The 19,915-nt window shown below is 37.7% G+C and overlaps 1 protein-coding gene across 11 annotated transcripts in view; it reads right to left on the reverse strand.

The window, feature by feature from the left end:
- GTF2I (general transcription factor IIi) overlaps positions 1-19,915 on the reverse strand; it is a 143,865-nt gene that overhangs the window by 15,614 nt on the left and 108,336 nt on the right. For all 11 annotated transcript variants that reach the window (XM_082432296.1, XM_082432289.1, XM_082432286.1 and 8 more), the window contains 7 exons: positions 18,103-18,213; positions 16,921-16,986; positions 13,304-13,487; positions 9,674-9,732; positions 8,802-8,873; positions 3,899-4,082; positions 2,837-2,895 (listed from right to left, as the gene is read on the reverse strand). In XM_082432296.1, coding sequence (XP_082288422.1) covers positions 2,837-2,895; positions 3,899-4,082; positions 8,802-8,873; positions 9,674-9,732; positions 13,304-13,487; positions 16,921-16,986; positions 18,103-18,213 — 735 coding nt within the window. The remainder of the gene's footprint in view (positions 1-2,836; positions 2,896-3,898; positions 4,083-8,801; positions 8,874-9,673; positions 9,733-13,303; positions 13,488-16,920; positions 16,987-18,102; positions 18,214-19,915) is intronic.

Below are 19,915 nucleotides of genomic sequence, written 5' to 3' on the forward strand. Positions count from 1 at the left end.
GTTAAGTATTTAGAATGAATGGTTTTCAAACACTTTTCCTTGGAGGTACATCAAAGAACCCTCGCAGGGTTGGGAGGACCAGCGATATAAAGATCCAGGCCTCCTACGCCAGGTTCAACCAGAGGAGCTTCACTTGCATTTGCTTTCTAAACAGGCATTCCTTGTTTTATCGAACACGTGTGCCTACAGATTTACACAAAGGAAAACTTCACTAATCACAGCAAGAAATAAATGATAAAGTGATTAGGGAGATGTTACTCAGCACTACTCATATCTAGAATCCAGTTCATTTCCTTACCCCTCATTTATAAGACAACCATCCCCTTTTAAATACAACATAAAAATAAAGAAAAAATAAGCTATTGTAAAAGACACGTAGGGTGGCACTTACTTGGGCAGAAAATCGGGGCTTGTTTGGTGGAGCTGAGGATGGAGAGGACGGAGGTAGACTTGGAGACAATGGAGGATGGTTGGAGGTATTGGATAAGGAAAGGAGGGAAAGAGAGAGTAAGAGGAAAGGGTAGAGAGTGCAAGAATCGCACTACGTGTGAAAGTCACTTGTGTCTGTGGACAAGGCGACAGGAAATGTTGGAGAAGTTCTGAAAATACTGCTAAAGGTTGGGAGCCTCAGAAAATCTTTCATTTCCACTTTACTTTTACTGTGAAAGTACTTTAAAACCTTTTCTTTAAAAGAAAACCCAGCATCTCAAGGGTTTAATATGGTAACTCGGCCATTCGACCAGACGAAGTCAGTCTGGTATAAACCAAATTTGAATATCACTATAATAATATCTAGACTCTCCTTCTCCGAGGTAAAGGGCTTCTGTTAACCTGGTGCTCAGTCTCCCCTTCTGCCTCACCCTGCACTTCCTTCTCTGGTATTTGCTGCTCTAATACAAAAAGATCTCTGTACCATTCTACACAAGAACCAAGTACCTTCTCATTCTTCCCCTTCAAAGCTCAGCTATCTGGCTAGTGCCACAACTTCCTCACATGTTGACATCTACCTTTCACCAAATTGAGAACAAAGTGCACCCGCGTGTGTTTAAGCATACAGCTGCTACCTCAGAGTTAAGCAGATGTCTCTGATGGCAAGAACTAATACAATTCTTCTGTCAGGTGCGCTGGGACTGGAATTGGCCCAGCGAGACTAACGCCTGGGTGACTGGCAGACCCAGTAACATTTTGTTGCAATGAAGAAGGACAACCTTTGATTCTTTCCAAGGTCTTCTACGAATGGTAGAAGGCCAAGCATTGTTAATAATTGGGAGAACGGAGAGTCTTTTGATAATAGGCCTGTAACCATCTATGCTAGAAAACAGCAGATCAAGTACTACTGAAAATATTACTAAATCCTCGGAGTTAACTTGTATGGTGCCTACAGATCGTTCCAATAATACATGTTTAACATCCTCAATTTGCAGTCATTATTAGAATTGCTCCTAATAGAAGCAGTGATCACATTAATCACAAGCTTGAACTTGAGGTCTGTCTTGCAAAACGAAAACTCATACATAGACTTTCATCATACTCAGACTAATGCATATTAAAGCGTTACCTTTGGGAATATTTGTCTTTGCATTACTTTGCTTAGCAAAGTCTCTGTCACGTCCAGTCTTCAATTTGTCACCAATATTTTGTTTCTCTGCCTAAAGCAAAAGCATTCTGGGGAGCTTGCTGGGTTAACGTTGCTGCTCAACCTGAGAAGTTAAGCCTCAACTCTATCTTCTCCCCGGCAGGATTCTGGGCACAAGATAGTTTGTTTCCCTAGTACAGTATTTCTCAAATACTTCTCATGCCATGATAAACAAAAGATTATACAATCTATTTGGCATACTGGTGACCTTCACCGGTTGCCTCCAGGTACCCTAAAAGCTCAAGAATCAGTATTACAGTTCAGACAAATAACCCCTCCTGTATAGTAGTTCACCTTAGCAATTACAAAAATGATTAACTGCAAAAATGAAAGAGAAGGAAGGAAGGAAGAAAGGAAGGAAGGAAGGAAGGAAGGAAGGAAGGGAGGGAGGGAGGGAGGGAGGGAGGGAGGGAGGAAGGGAGCGGGGGAGAGAGGGAGGGAAAAGATTAACTGCAACAATTCAGAAACACCCATTGGTTCTTAGCAACAGAAGTTCCTAAGGTTGTAGAAGATCTACGAGTTGTGGTCACTTTTTCTGACATTATGGAATGGAAAACAAAAAGATGGGAAAGAAATAAAGGCACACTTATACCTCAAAGAAAATAAAACCATTCAGACAACTGAGACCGAGACTTTTAAAGTTCTTTTCTACTGGGCATGATGTCAGCACAGCTGCTGCAATCACAGTATTTGTCATTTTAAAAACAAGGTCCTTGTGAACAGATTAAGGCCTAAATCTGCATGGTCTGGCACATTAGCCACATGTGGGCAACTGAGCGCTTGAAATGTCGCTACTTGAATTAAGATGTGCTGTTAAGTGTGTAATACACACCAGAGTTTCAAATAAAGAATGTAAATATATGAAATGAAAAATGTAAACTAACTCATCATGTATTTATGTTGATTACAGGATGAAAAACAGATTTGGCTACTAGAAAATTTTACATGACATATATGGCTTGCATTTGTGACGCACGTTATATTTCTACTGAACACCACTGGTCTAAATTCAAAGCTCGAGTTCCCCCCAGACTGCTTATGTTCATGTGGATAAATCAAGGAGTGCCTGTATTGACCTTCCACAAAAGACTTTTTGGGTGGGAGGGAGAAAAAAGAGGAATTCCATGGCTGTAAAAAGATTAAAAAAAGCTTAGAAACTACTTACTTAAGCTTTTAAAAAGGATTTCACAGCTATCTTACCTGGTGTATTCGTTCTTGGCTGAGTAACTTCAGTAGTGCTGTGAGTCAGAAGTTCTGGTCTGTAAAAATACAATTGACATCAGGATGAGAGCATTTAAGCCCACCTTAATTTCCAGTGTGGTTCACTCTACCTTCATTTGCAGTGACAATATCATTTTGGTGACTTTAATTATTCTTAAAGTAGCAATTTACAAAGATTCAGGTGGAACCACCTGTATGTCCTCAAAGGAATTTTAAGCTTAACTTGTGCAAAACAGTTGTTTTGCCCCAAAGCAGTCCGACCTCCTGTTTCTGAAACTTCAGATGAACTAGAGCACAATACAGGCAGATATATCTAGCTATGTCACCCTAAAGCGTGTCCCAACAAACAGACATACAAATGCACAACCCCCAATCAGCAAGCAAATTCTATCCCAACGACAATTCTTCTTTATTAAATGGGCCTTCTGTTCCCACTCCCTGCCCTCAAATTACCCACTCTGCTATCCTTCAAACTCAAGCCAAAATAACACTCTTAAGGTCCAATTCAAATTATTTTAAGAGGAATCAGCTTTAAAACCTCTTCAATACTCTGCTGACTGTGAAGGACATAAAGCCTTCCTCCACTGGGCCATCTCAGTCTGTCTATCATGCTATGCCCTCAAGGTCATCAATCCTTCCATACAGAATGGTGTGGTTATCCGAACATTCGAGTACATCTGACACCTCCCTGTGCCTACCTACTTAGGTTATTTCCTTTATTTGAACCCCCTTCTTGTGTTCTCTACGCACAAGTGACCAAACTGCATGCCACCCTTGCCTTCTCCCCCAAAGTGTTCAAGTAGCACTTTACTGCATTGATCTATATAATAAGCCTCCCAAGGACAGGATTCCTGTTGGACCCAATTTTGTACATCTGGTGCCTGGTACTACATAGACACTTGCTCAAAAACTGAATCTAAATGTAATACCTTAACCTTAAATATGGAGAGTAAGTCCAACTGGGAGGGGGAAAAGCCCACTTTTATAAAATTAATTTTTTCTTAATGACATTAAATTTGTTTCTGCAAATTATAATCCTACCTTTTAATAACAAATTTAATTCGATTGCCCACTTGAATAATTTTTTCCAGCCTTGGGATTCCATACCACGAGGGACTTCTAAAAGGAATGTTTTCTGGTAGTCCTTCCACATAGAGATCATTAGGATGTGCTTCAAATTTCTGGTAAGGTACAGCCTTGGCTTCGGTGCTCCCTAAGGCTTCAGCTTTACAGAAGAAAAGCAATTCAAAAGACTGGAGACTAAGTTTCCGCTGAAATCATATTTTAATACAATCCATAGCAAAGTATATGTCAACTTTTTAAAAAGCAAAGTATACTCTGAAAACATCAACACCAACTACTGAAATAGACTTAATACAGCAAATGCAAATATTAAATGACCCATGATCAAGAAGTAACTTTCAGTGAATTTAAGTTTCCTGATACTACGGCCATCTTAATAGCTCTAAGATCTTATTTTTATGTATTCTTTTTTAAAAGATATTTATTTGGCTGCGCTGGGTCTCAGTTGCGGCATGCGGGATCTTTAGTTGCAGCATGCATGTGGGATCTAGTTCCCTGACCAGGGATTGAACCCGGGCCCCCTGCATTGGGAGCGTGAAGTCTTAGCCACTGGACCACCAGGGAAGTCCCTCTAAGATCTTATTTTTTAAATTCTCAATATCTTTGAGAATAAATAAAGAGAAGAAAATCATGACCAACAATAAAGAACGCAACTTAAATACTACTTTTTCAAATATCCGGAGGCAGACTTTTGCTACTTAATGCTTCATGAGTACAATAAACTTTTTATTGGCTCTTGCACACTAACTTACTTCAGGCTATACTTTTATCTGTATTGCAACCATGAGATTACTGTTCTTTACCCCTTAAACCTCATCAGTGTACCATTTTCCAAGGAAATAATTCATGGAATGACAAATAAAAATAGTAAGCAGAGGCTGGTTTAGATTAAAAGAGATATATCAAGCAAAATTAAGGCACGAAACTTTATTGTTTAAATCCAGGTTCGAAGCAAAAAGATACTTTTCAGATAAATGAGGAAACTCAATGAAGGACTGGGTAAGAGCAGAGAGACTGTTAATTCTGTCAAGCGTGATGAGGACACTGAGACTGTGTTTAAAACGTCAATGCTGGGACTTCTCTGGTGGCGCAGTGGCTGGGAATCCACCTGCCAACGCAGGGGACACGGGTTCGATCCCTGGTCTGGGAAGATCCCGCATGCCGTGAAGCAACTAAGCCCGTGCACCACAACTACTGAGCCCGTGTGCCACAACTACTGAAGCCCGTGCACCTAGAGCCCGTGCTCCACAACAAGAGAAGCCACCACAATGAGAAGCCCACGCACCGCAACGAAGACCCAACGCAGCCAAAAATAAAATAATATAAATAAAACTCAATGTTGTTCAATGGTGCACACTGAACAAGGAAAATGACACAATGCCTGTGATATGCTTTATGAAATTCCTACAAGGGGAACGAAAGAAGAAAGGATGAACAAAATGTGGAAAATCTTAAAGATCACTGATTACAAAAATGGGTATATGGGAATGCATTGTACTATTTTTCTACTTTTGAATAGGTGTGGCATTGAAATTTTAAAATGTAGAAATGTAATTACTAACCCCTACTATGAAGCCACATCCAAACAGAGCTTGTAAGAAGAAACATCCAAACAATTTACAAAATATCAGCATTTAAGCATTTATAGGTCTCCCTTGTATTGTGTTACATTTAAATATTTTACAATCTGATGGTTGAAAAAAGAGTGGCTCCTTGAAGAATCTGCATTTCTTTGATTGTTAGTTTGACTTTCCTCTCAAATTCAAAGGCCTTCTGTCTTAATTTCTTCCTTCATTTCATTAGCACCAAATCTGAAGGGCTCAGGTATAGGATCTCTTTGATAAAAGTAAGGAGTGTGTATTTGAAAAACCAAATACAATTTTAGATCATGGCTGTTATAAGAAATATTCCCTTTTAAAATATGGTAAAGGCTTTCACACTCACACCTAGGAGTAATATTAATTGTAATTATTCTGTTAAATATAACAAAAAAGAACATAATCCTAATTCTAACAAACTTTCTATAAAATAAAAAAGAACCAAACTGTTGGAGTTGAGAGAGAAACAGCACAAGTTACAGAAAAGAGGAAGGCCAAGTGCATTAGTGTTCATCACATCATCAACGAGGTCTCCCCTATATTAAGTAACCAACCCTCTGTCTCCCTATCCCCCTCATTTTGCTTAATTTTTTCCTGAACACTTAACACCTTCTAATATACTGCACATTTACTGGTTGCTTTGCTACGCATATTTCCCTAAGTTATAAACGAATGCTTCCCAGGGGAAGCATTCACCACCCTCTGTGCTGCTGAGTTCTCAGCACCTGACACACGGAGGGGTTCACAGGTGCTGAATGACTACGCTGCTGCTGCTATACAACTTTCAAGACTTGTGCTTGATACGACAGACAGTCTGATGTTTTCTTCCTCCCCTTTCAGTAACCTTAAAGAAAGCAACAATTCTGCTGGCTTCTCACTCTCTAAAGTAACTCCAGTCCCAAATGACCCACCTGAGGCCACAAGCAGGATTTTGTTGTTTGTAATGTAACAATACATAAACTCTTATTTATTTTCTTGGCTCGGATACAATGAGAAAATATTTTCTACAGGCTAATTTTTCTTTCTATGAATACACTATCTCACCCACAGCTTTCTCCTTCCATGAGGGAAAAGTCAGCTTGCTGGCCGGCAGGCACCCATGATCTAATAGGATTGGCTGTTTCTTACCCCAGGCTGAATTTCTAGAACTAAATGTGAGGCCAAAGTTTAAGCCTGTTAATGTAGATGCACATTATCCTATGTCAGCTACTCATGAATTATGACGACACTGTGGTGGCATCACAAATGACAAATAAGGTTCATAATCTTATTTCACTAAATGTCTTAGAAATATAATGATTTTTAAAGTGGTGAAGATTCTCTAGTTTATTGTTCATTAGCTGATTTCTGACCAGATGTACGAGGAGATACATTTTCATTAAGGTCCTACATTCATGTTGGGCGGTCAAGGATACTGATGAGGAAAAACTTACACTCTGACTTTTTCTCAGGGCTCAGTAATTTCTCAGTAATTTTTAAAAAACTGTTCCATGTATTTTTTTTTTTTTTTAAATATTTATTTATTTATTTATTTATGGCTGCGTTGGGTCTTCGTTTCTGTGCTAGGGCTTTCTCTTCTTGTGGCAAGCGGGGGCCACTCTTCATCGCGGTGCGCAGGCCTCTCACTATCGCGGCCTCTCTTGTTGCGGAGCACAGGCTCCAGACGCGCAGGCTCAGTAGTTGTGGCTCACGGGCCTAGCCGCTCCGCGGCATGTGGGATCCTCCCAGACCAGGGCTCGAACCCGTGTCCCCTGCATTAGCAGGCAGATTCTCAACCACTGTGCCACCAGGGAAGCCCCTGTTCCATGTATTTTTATTTTTTAATTAAAAAAATTTTTTTTGAGTCACACTTTTATTTATTTGTTTGTTTGCCAAGGGGCATGTGTGATCTTAGCTCCCTGACCAGGGATCTAACCCGTGCCCCCTGCTTTGGAAGGGCACAGTCTTAACCACTGGACCGCCAGGGAAGTCCTTTTGAGTAATTTTTAATGACACTGGTCCATTCAGTATTTGTTGAGTACCTGCCCAAGCACCAAGCACTGTACTACTAATAGCCAAGAGAGACAAGATCTGGGCTGCTGTTTGAACTGTGTTGTAGTGGAAGGAAAACGGTAGCCATTAGTGCTTTAAGAAAAATCAAAGGGTGATGACATACAGTGTGCTTCGTGGTTTATGTTAGACGGGCAGGCAGTAAAATCTGGCTGCTCTGGGGCACTGACTTTGACTACAGTGACAGACAGCAGTGAAGAAGAAAAAGATATGGATTTGCAGTGTGTTTTAAATGTAGAGTCAGCAGGAGGCCTTGTGGAAATGAAGAAATCAATCGTGACTGCTAGGGGGTTTGGCTGGAAGACTAGGTAGAGTGTGGTGCCACTGAGAGGACTGGGAAAGGAACAAGCTGGAGGGGGAATCAAGGACTCTATCTAGGACCTGTGACGTCTGAAGAGCTGTCAAGCAGCTGGGTGAATATAAAGGTGTGGTGTAAGAGGAGTTTGCAGGGCTAGAAACTTGAATGTGAAAGTCATCGGGAATATAGACAATACACTATTTTTGAGATAGAGTGGGACTATCTGTGGACGGCTCAGGACTGAGCTGTAGAGTAGCACCCCAAAATTTAAAGAATGGACTCAAGGGAGGTACCGACAACAGAATGAAGAGGACAGCCAATAAGACATGAAGAAACCCGGGAACAAACCAAGAGTCAATAATGTTTGAAACTTCCCGAAAGAATACTTTAAAATGCTTAAGAAAGGATAAAAAATAAGACAACTTGTTGAACACTGCTGAAAAGTACAATAAAGCAAGGGAGTTACTTCTGGTAACAAAAGATGTTGCAATGATAAACCAAACCTGAGTATTTTAAGTGTTTAGGGATGCAAGCACAGCAAGCACTACAAACAAGACAACCAAAACACTGCTAACCAGCAGCCTGCCCTCCAGGGACAGACTGCTCCTGGTGGTCCCCTATATCCCACTGTGGTACACTATTAAAAGGTACGAAGACAAAAGGATTCCCAAACTGTGAAATGCCCTGTGCCGAATAACCTGCACACAGTATAACTAACTTAGTCAAGAGTACATGGGTGTCCATTACACTATTCTCTTCCCTTCTGTACGGACTTAAAACTTTTCACAGTATATGTTAGAAAAGCAACAATAAAAGAAAACTGGAGATGAGTCATCCATTGTATTTACTTTCTTAAAGCAAAATCTGGAAAAGTTATTCTGTAATATACTTTAGCTAGGGGGGAAATTAAACTTACCAAATTTTTTGCAGAAAAGCTGATCTACCATCTTTCGTAACTTAGTGATTCTGGCATACCACTCTTCTTTTACTGTAAGGGTAATACACACAAATTCTTCAATTTGATGACATTAATCAATTATTAAATGTTACTAAATAAATTATTAAATAGGTGGTATTGTTTTCCTGTTCTAACTAAAATTACTTCTAAGATTTTAGAATGTGTTTATTAAAACAGTGCTGACATTGAAAGTGTAAGAACTAACGAAACAATAACAAAATGAAAATTCACAATTAACAGTAATTTTACAGAGATACACTAAAAGTGTCACCACTAAAGCTAGGAAATAGAATTCATTTTACTCAAGATCAGCTAGCAGGTGATTTTTGTGATGATAAATTTGGGGCTACAATAATGCTGGCAATCCTTTCATTACACCAACTCTAAGTGATGCAATTTCCATTTCATATCCCCACCGTACTCCCTCCACTCCAGAGCAAAAGAGACTAAGAAAACAGATCATGATTGGATTTCCTTCAAAACACATCTAACCAACAAGTGATGATACCCATGGCTATGTACTCTAAGAAATAAGTCTTTGACTCCTGGGTATAATGATGGATGATCATTCAACTGATACTAATACAGACTAGGATACTACAGACTAGGATAATAAACTGTTCAATACATTATGCCAGAAAAATTCTGCATCTCAAACACAGAATAGACATGGTCCTTTTATAGTTTATCCAGAAATGTGATGTTTACATTTATTTATAATGGGTTATTAAGAACAAAATGGGTTTATTATTCTAGAGAATCCTGGACAATACTCCTTGTACATCACGTTCTGATTTGACATACAATTTGGCACAAGACTGGAGACCTACCTCCTGAAGCTGGTTTATCAAGCTGTAAGTCTTCACGTGTTGAATTCAAAAGTTCATGTCTGAAAGGTGAGAAAAATTACTAAATATTTACCAGATAATATTCAGCAAAAGTAATAACTACTAGTACTTATGTCATATTCAGTCATCAAAGCCAGTTTTTAAAAGACAGCCTGAACTCCTGAGAACAACTAAATCCTAATTTCTTGAGATTTCCAGAGTAATAAAACCAAATGGTAACTGCAAATTGTTTCATAATGTGCTTCACGGAGTGTGTGTACGCACACACACGCGTGCGCGCACACAGAGAGTAAACTTTGTAAATCAAAGGTATTTCATAAAAGCAAAACACCAAAGGAAGCAAACTGCAAAAATTTTAAATGGGAGTCTTCAATTTTACATTACATTCAAGACAACCTTACTTAAAAACATCTATAATCTGGTTATAAAAACCATATATATTTCAAAACTAACATTTGCAGGACAGTATACATGCTTTTAAAAAATTCTTCCAAATACACAAACACCCCACAGAATTTGTACAATCTAACTTATGTATCCCGCCTCACTCTATTTTGTTGTAATATCCTGAAGTAACAGGGAAGGGGGGAGGAGACAGAGATCACAGAGAAGCATGACCATATATTAACCATAATCCTGAAAATGTTAGAAACTAATATAGGGTTAAGTCAATGGAAGAGCTGTGAAATAAAACATTTGCTGAAGTATAGCATTACCCTTCTAAATAAACATAATAGTTTCTGTTTATCAAGACTAACCACATTAACCTTTGGGGAAAGGCTTACAAAGTCCCTTCCAAATGTGAGCGATGGCTTCCCATAAATAAGGACATCGAAAGCACTTGAACAGAACCTGCATAGCATGAGTACCTTGTGGTGAGCTTGCACAAACACTTAAATACCCAAAGATAGAGTTTTATATGCTTTAAGATCAGCAACCATGAGCAAAATCTATAAAATTATTTGTATGTTTTCCTTAGTTATTCAAATAAAAATTTCAAAACTTCGAACAAATTAAAACGCAAGCACTGTAAGAAAATGACAGTACAAAAGAGTTCTTAGAACAGGCTTATTAATATATCAATATGTAGGAGGGAAGGAGTGGTTATTTGATTCCTGACTAGGACTGGTGTCAGGGTTTTATAACAAGCCTTTTTTGTTTACCATTCAATTTCATGAGAGACTACGAAATATTTACTTATTTATTCATTCTTTCATTCTTTCTTCCTTCCTTCTCATTGCCTTGTTTCCTCATCTGCTAAAAAAAGTGTGGGTGATAATGTAAATTCCTTGACTGTACTGGACACATCGGGCTGAATTGCCATTATTATTATTCTGACTTCAAAGCTTGTTCTCCACACCAGGGTGTCTCAAACTTTAATGAGCACTGGAATCACTTGGGATCCTCATCACATGCAGGTTGGATCCAGTAGATCTAGGTAGGATCTCAGATGTGGTGTCTCTGAAAGCTCCCAGGTGATGCCAATGCTGCTAGTCTGCATGGCTGCCTACCACGTTGTCTCGTGTAAGGAGAGTTTCACTTGAATTGTTCATAGAAAAATGGAGGACAAAATCTTTTAAACTATAATTTATCTGAAAGAAAAATATCTGTTAGCAACAAGTTTCTCTGTGGAGGACAGCTCACCTATTACCTATGGTATTTCTTGGGTCCTTTTTATCCTTAGTTAAATCCTATCATTCCCTTGTTTAATACCAATACAGAGGCAAGTCTGCTTGGTTGTAATCTTTGATCAAGGTGTTTATTAATTTCCCCACTTTCTCAACAGTATCAGAGCATTGCCAGAAAAATGAACATGAATACTTCCACAAATGACAATCATTCTGCTACTGTTACTGACTTTACTATTTATAGCCCAAAGATACGTGGGAAAAAATTAAATCAGTTATAATATGCACGTGACTCAAAAAGACTCATTCCTATTAGAACTTAACATGAAAGCCACGTAATTCAGGGGAAGTGAACCCCGCCCTCACTCACTGAAGGGTGAGTACTACACGGTCTACACCCATCATGGTGCTATCTTTCCCATGCCTGTGCCTGGCTGAGGAATAAGCACTTGACATGATCCTAAGCAAAGAGAAGTAAGGCCATATTCCAAGGTTTCCTTCTCTCAGAGAAACACAGGTAGCTACTGCCCCTCCTAGTAGACATGTCTGGCTGTGAGTGCTGGAACTATTGCATCCAGCTCACTAGTCTAGTCTAAGGAAACTATCAGCACAAGGAAGGAAAAATCTGGAAAGGAGCAGAAGCAGAGCCCCAAGATCACTGTTTTATTTATTTTCTAATTTTTCTTTTTCTTTTTTTTGGCCGCACTATGCGGCATGCAGGATCTTAGTTCCTGACGGGGGATCGAACCTGTGCCCCCTGCAGTGAAAGCGCAGAGTCCTAACCACTGGACTGCCAGGGAAGTCCCCAAGTATCACTGTTTTAATCACCCTATCTCTGACCCCCTTGCTACGTGAGATAAGAATCTTACTGTAACAAGCCAATTTGAATAAGCATTTTTGTTACTTGGTGCTAGAGACATCCCAACTGCCACCCAACCTCTTTCATGCTGCAATCTCTATTTGCTTTCATGCATGTTTGGCTACAGAATTCAAGGTTCAAATCATTTCCAATTTGAACTTGGAAAGAATGACTTAATAGCGTTACATCCATTACTGCTCAAATCAAGTATATGATATCTGTGTGATTTTCATTCTTTATGATGACATGGTCTTCTTCTCTGGAACCTAATGATTTCTACCTTTATCCTTAGGACACTGAAACTTTATGAAATGTGACCAGGCATATAGCTTTATTTTATTCTCATCCTTTCTCATGTCTCATATACACAATCATCTTTACAATTTATAATACTAACAATCTTTTAGCCCTTTCATTGAAAATTTTAGTTTAGCAATTATATTTGATAACTTCCTAGACAACTATTCTCCAATTGTTCCTGTTTACAAATGCATCTAATACTTGCTTCATGCATCTAATAGAAAGTTTTCATATATCGACATTTGCTGAAATATGTTGATATATGCCCTCTTTGTTTTTTAAAACTTTTATTGTAATCTTAATAGAATTTTAGTCAGTAGAAATTATGGAAATGTGTGATGTGGCTGCCATTTTTAAATGGAAGCATTTACACTTCCAACTGCTGCACGTAAATTTTTTTTTAAAGCTCCTTGCTACAACCCTTACGTCAGTGCTAAAGAATTTATAGCATTCTGCTATTTTTTTCTTTTCATTCTTACTTCTATTGTTTATTTTTATTTTTACAATCGACTTTATTTCCACCTATGCTTTTTAAAATTCAGGCCTAAAAAATAAGACACTGATACTTCAATATTTTCTTTAGCATACGTAGAGAAAAATTGTAAAAGAAAATAACAGTTGTATGCCAGTCAGGCATGGACAGGTGTTCATACTCCAAAAGCCAACCCTGGCATAACTTACATAGACACATTGAAAAGTAGAAATAAAACAACATATAATAACTCAAACTTAATTTAAATATAGCCCTAGTGGTTAGTGAATATTTGTCAACAATATAAAAAGATGCACTAATCAAGAACAAAGACAAAAGTCCAAGAGTCTTACTTCTTTATCACAAAACGAATCCTTTCCTTTGCAAGTAATATCCTCTCAAGGCGAGGAATTCCGTAAGTAGATGGCCTTCTAAAAGGGATTCCTTCCGGAAGTCCTTCTACATAAAGATCTTCCACGTGGGACTGGAAAAGAGGGTACGGGATCGTCACAGGACCTTTGGCTTTTATAGCTTGAGCTTTAAGGGTAAAAAGAGAAAGGGAAAATTATGAAATGACAAGGATTAAGCACAGTTTGTAGAAAAGAATAATAATCGAATACATACATATTGCTTTGTAACTTTTATTATCACTGCATCAGAAGCAAAATAGTACAAAAGAACTAAGAGGAAAAGAACACCAAAGGTGCCAGTACTCTACTTAGTCAAAACTGCAATGAAATAATATATTATTTTGAAATAATGTAGATATAGGCAGACTTTCTACTCAAATTTGAACCACAAATGACCCCAGAAAAATATACCAGTTAATTTCAGCTAATACATACAGCATATAATGAAAGAGAAGTAATATTTTAAAAACATAAATGTTCATGTAAAAAGGATTTTTTAATAAAATAAGTGAAGCAGAACATTTTTCTGAACTGTAAAAATTCTAAGATTTATTTACCGAGAGTAAAATAATACAACAGCTGCAACAAGCCAAATGCACAAGGAATCTTAAGAATCAAACACAATGAATAGACTTTGATAGTTTTATTAAACAAACTACAAAGAGTCAGTTTTTCTAAACGATAGGGGACATTTAAATATCACTGGGTATTAAACAGTGTAATGTTTTTAGGTGTGACAATGGAACTGAGATTAAGACAATGCATTCCTCTCACCCAACTCGGCATTTTACAATTTAGAGTTTTGAGAGGTGAAATGACATGATGTCTTGGACATCAGACTTTTAAAATGTTCTTGCATCACAAAGAGGACAGGAAAGGACAAGAAAGAAAATATTATAAAATATTAAACACTGTTGAACTTGGGTGATGGATATTTAAATAGAGGGTCTCTGGAAGTATGAATTTCATAATAAAAAGTTTTAAAAAGCATCAGTTTACGTTCATCTACAACACAAGCACATTTTTAGCTAGCATTAAGAATTGCACAAACATTTTGATACTAAGTAAAGCAATGCCAAATTCTCCATGACTACATAGCAAACACCACTAATTCTTTCAAAGGTTTCTAGTTCATGTAATTAACATATAGCACAGTTATATAAACTGCTTTCCAGTGAACAGAACAGCACAGATGCTACTGACCTTGCCAGAAAGGTTCCAAAGCAAAAATGACTACGGTTGACTCCCCTCAGCCCCTGCTCCCTCAGGAATCACCTCTCAGAACAGGTCCACTTTTTTGCTGGTATTTTATGTAAAAGTTTATTTGCTAAACATTAATCTTTGTACTCAAGTTTCAAGTGTACCATATTACACATTAATTCTGAGTTAGATTTAATATCCTTCGTTGATATACTACATCTGAAAATCATATTCACATTTAACAATGAAAATACCTTCCCCGAAGGCAATTACCATTAAAGATGCTTTGAAATTATGAAATGTGAATATTGTTATTATAATTTCACAATGATTGGTAAACATTATTCTCTTATATGCAAAATAATCAAATAAATATATCACCATCACAAGAAAAGTAAAAACATAACCTTTGCTTCTCTTTATGAGAAACACAGAAATTTATAAAACTGTGATAAGTAAATTACTTTAATTCATAATAGTACTAAATTAAGAAAACAATAACAAAAATATAAACAGGAGGCATTTATTACATACTTACATCCCAAGTATTATAGGAAGCACTTCACAAGCACTATCTCATCTATCTCAGCAAATCTTCAGAGTAGAGCTATAGTTCTCATGCCTTTCACAAATGGCTCAGAGAAGACTAAGAGAACATGGCCAGACAGCCTGTCCCCATAGCCTGTAATCTTAACCACCACGTTATAGTGCTTCCATGTAGAAAGAATATGTTGTGAGTTTTTACTTTGAAATGGTCTAATTAAAATGACAGGCAATAGGACTTCCCTACTGGCACTGTGGTTAAGAATCCACTTGCCAATGCAGGGGACACAGGTTCGAGGCCTGGTCCAGGAAGATCCCATATGCCGCGGAGCAACTAAGCCCGTGTGCCACAGCTACTGAGCCTGCGCTCCAGAGCCCACGAGCTACAACTACTGAAGCCCACGTGCCTAGAGCCTGCACACTGCAATGAAGAGTAGCTCCCGCTCACCGCAACTAGAGGAAGCCCGCACGCAGCAACGAAGACCCAACGCAGCCAAAAATAAAATATAAATAAATAAATTTATAAAAAAAAAAAAAAAATCACAGGCAATAGACTCTGACTACTGAAACATGGGAAAAATACTGAGAACCTTAAGAAAATAACTGAAAATATTAAAGAAAAAGTTACTGAATTCCTCATGAAGTTTACTCTAATTCTAGATCTTCACTGAGGAGTATTATAATCCGTGATAGGGAACTTGTTCAAGTTACTTAAAGTAAATAATCCCAATGTGGTTTATCATTTAAAAACTTCACTTAGAGGGGCTTCCCTGGTAGTGCAGTGGTTGGGAGTCTGCCTGCCAATGCAGGGGACACAGGTTAGAGCCCTGATCTGGGAGGATCCCACATGCTGCGGAGCAGCTGGGACCGTGCGCCACAACTACTGAGCTTGCACTCTACAGCCCGCGAGCCACAACTACTGAGCCCACGCACCACAACTGCTGAAGCCTGCGTGCCTAGAGCCCGTGTTCTGCAACAGGGGAGGCTGCCGCGGTGAGGGGCCCGCGCCCCGCAGCGAGGAGTGGCCCCCCGCTTGCCGCAGCTAGGGAGAGCCCGCGCGCAGTGGCGAAGACCCAACGCAACCAAAAGTAAAAATGGATAAAACAGATTTATAAAAAATAAAATTAAATTAAAAATTCACTTAGAGAAATTCAGTAATGCAGGATAGCATTACAGACTTTCAAGTTAAAATTCAGTGTATTATACAATTTTACAGCTTTGCCAGTCATTTGCAAAGAACTCTCCAAATTTAAAAAACCCAACAAAACAGGTATTTTTAAACAAATTTTGCTATTTCTAGGTGAGCATTTGATACCAGGTGATAATAAATCTTGTTTCTCTGATTACTATATAAAGGTAGCTAAGGGACGTAATACTAAAAGGAAAAGAGAATTTGAGATCTAACAAACTCAGGTATCTATTGAGAGGAGGGGAAATAAGGGCATCTAGATGAATACTAGATTTAACACATCAGGTTTAAGGAAGACTATTGCTTAAGAAAATACTCTTCAATTAAATCTCCAAGATTCAAGATTTTGCAACAAATATATAAATAAACTCCCAAACATGCATGCTGAAAGTTTAACGGAAATACTAATTGATAATTAAAGAAAGGAAACTTCTAAAGCTTTGTTGTGATCTGGAAAAAAAATTTCTAATATTTGGACAGACACTATCCACTACCCTTCCAGGGACAGATAAGTAAGGAAGGCACAAACACTGCTAGAATGGGACTTGCTCACATTAGATGAACAGTAATTCCACTGTTAAAAAGCTTACGGACAAAACCTTACAGGAATTTTTGAGTTTAGACTTACCATACTTTCTTTCAAACAACTCTTCAACTTGTTTACGCAGGTCAGTAATTCGAGCATTCCATTTCTCTGAAAATTGAGAGAAAGTTAAAACTCAATGATAAATCCCTGTTTGGAGGCACTAATATGTTCTTAAGATGACCCAACATCTAACAACTTATTTTCTATATAATATATCCTGATTTTTAATAATCCACCTGTCTATATAATTTTACTGTTTTCCAAAGGACTTTCTCTTTTTTGTGGTTCTTATAATTGGTTCAGTGAGAGATTATAGGATTGTTTAAAGATTATTTTCAGAACACTTCATGCTGAGTACCTCTTTTTAAACTTATAAATTCTGAAAAGCAGGAGGGCAGAAAAGACCCATCAATTAAACACTACAAAGTGAGGAGAAAAAGAGAAAGGTCCCCAAGACTGTGCAGGAAACCTTCTAAAACATGTCTAAGTTGTACGGAAATAAGACTTTATATATAGTTGCAACTTATAATAGCATGCTAAAGAATATATATAAACTTACTATATATATAACTTCAATTTATATTCAGTAATTATGACTAAGACAACTTAAAATATTAAAGTACTATTTAAAAAACGTATAAAGCTAAATGTTCCATCTATTCAAAATAGGTATCACAAACACATCTTGCCACTAATATTTTACTTAGTCCCTTCAAAAGGATACCACTGTGGTTTGATTAGAGGCCAGCAGTTACACAAAGCAAGAAAAATTAATATAAAAATTATAACTGAAATAAAAAAGTGATCTAAATCTCAGACAAATAACTGAATTACTAAGTCATTAACACTGATTTTTAAGTCTACCCATTTTTTTTTTGGCCACATTATGGCTTGTGGGATCTTACTTCCCTGACCAGGGACTGAAGCCGGGTCCCAGCAGTGAAAGCATCACGTCCTAGCGACTGGACTGCCAGGAAATTCCCTTAAGTCTACCAATTCTAGTTAACAACAGAAGACACAATGTCTTATGCTCTGGTATACACAAACATGTGTAAGCAGTGTCTGTAAGGTTACTTCAAACTGTCCATGGCTTTCCTCAGCTTAGATTATAAGGCAGTAATATATTTAAGGCATCCTCCCCAAAGAATGCTGTAACTCTTCAGTAACAGAAAAAGTTCGGAAGGAAAAAAAAGAAAAGAGGACCACATTTAATTGAGAACTTACCGAAGTTGAACTCCCTCACTTTCCGTTTGCCGGCATTGGCAGGTTCTGTGACTGGCGGCTGGGGAGGCTCATTGCTCTTTGGTCTCTTGGTAGGTGGAGAATAATCATCATCTTGAAAAAGAAAACTATCATCACTGGAGGAACAGTCTAAATGAGTGACAGCCACTGCCTGTAAAATCCTCAGCATTCGAAAGACGTGGGGGGATTTAAATATGATTGGGACAGCAACCATTATTTCTGTATTGCCATTTTCAGCATATTTTTTCCCAGTTACATTTCCAGCTTTTCTACTCTTTTCGGAGGTGCTCAAGTGAATAACACTCGTTTTCCTTTGTCTTGCTCCTTTTTTTCAGTCTGCTTAATTTGAATTAAGTCATATAAATTTCCCCTTCTCCTAACTCCTCTCAGAGAGTTGTCTAGAATTATAGTGTATTTTAAGTCTTCCAAGAAGAGGGTTTTAATGGAGACAGCTACCAACAACTATACAAATATATAAGAAAACGGGGAGAAAACATATCTTGAATGGAAAAATATTTAAGCTTATACAAAATTCAAGCATACATAAAGGAGGCTGGATAACTGCAGTTAAAAACTTTTAACAAACGAAACTAAAAGAAGTAAGATTATGTTATTTGTGAAACAGGTATTGTTCATTCATCCAATACAATACCCATGAATGTAGAAAATGAGCAATCATATATTTAAGCACTGAATATAGACTACCCAAGACTTTGTAGTAAGAGTTCTTTGTGGCTATGCCTGCAACTCAACTCTGCCGTGATACTTCAATACATCTGGTGCTAGAATAAAGGACACTGGATCAAGTAAGAAAAGCTATCAACTGTCGTCTTCTTCTGGTCCCTGAAAATATCAGTTGGCACACTACTGAGATTTCTGCTCAAACACCATCTATAAATTATTGAAAATACCATTTTCAGGTATCTATACTTTAAAAAAATGTGGGATGAAGAAGAAAATAATTACTGGGTTAAAGGCAACAGCAGTAACAAAAAGATACCATAAGATACACTAAGTTCCCCTTTTCAGTATAATTTTCATTCTCATTTTATAGCTAAACAAACAAGATCAGAGAATGCTATATGACTTAACCATGTCATATGCTAGATAGTGCAGCTGAGATGAAATTATGGGTATCATTCTTTCAGCTAAGCAGGTTAACTCTCAAAAAACAGTAAGAAATTCAAATTTAGCCTAATATACAATGATGCCTTGGACAGCAATGGCTAACTTTTATATACTTTGTATGTTAATCAAGGGAAAATCTGACTAAAGCCTAAAATACTTAAATCTCATTCCTATCATAGCATCAGAGAACACAGACATGGCTGCCCTTGTTCACTGACTTTGGGTTCTTCCTTTACAGACAAAGCCTGTGGAAACGAAAATCCACGGATGCTCAAGTCGCTTATATAAATTGGCATATTATTCACATATAACCTACGCACATCTTCCTTTATACTTTAAATCATCTCTAGATTACTTCTAATACCTAAGACAATGTAAGTGCTATGTAAATAGTTGTCTGGCACATGGCAAATTCAAGTTTTGCTTTTTAGAATTTTCTAAAAAACTCTTTCTGAATACCTTCCATCTGCAGTTGGTTAAAGCTTGCAGATATGGTGGGCCAACTGTAATGTCAACAGATATTCTGACTACCTAAAATCATTTACTAACTGACTATTCAAACCAATAAGAGAAAAAGGTATCAATGTCACTGATACCAGATAAAGTCATATTAGGACCCATTTATGTGCTGGGAAAGGGAATACTATTTCAGGAACAAGTTATCATA

The sequence above is a fragment of the Balaenoptera physalus genome (genome assembly GCF_965194825.1).
Source record: "Balaenoptera physalus genome assembly, chromosome: 16".
Lineage (NCBI taxonomy): Eukaryota > Metazoa > Chordata > Mammalia > Artiodactyla > Balaenopteridae > Balaenoptera > Balaenoptera physalus.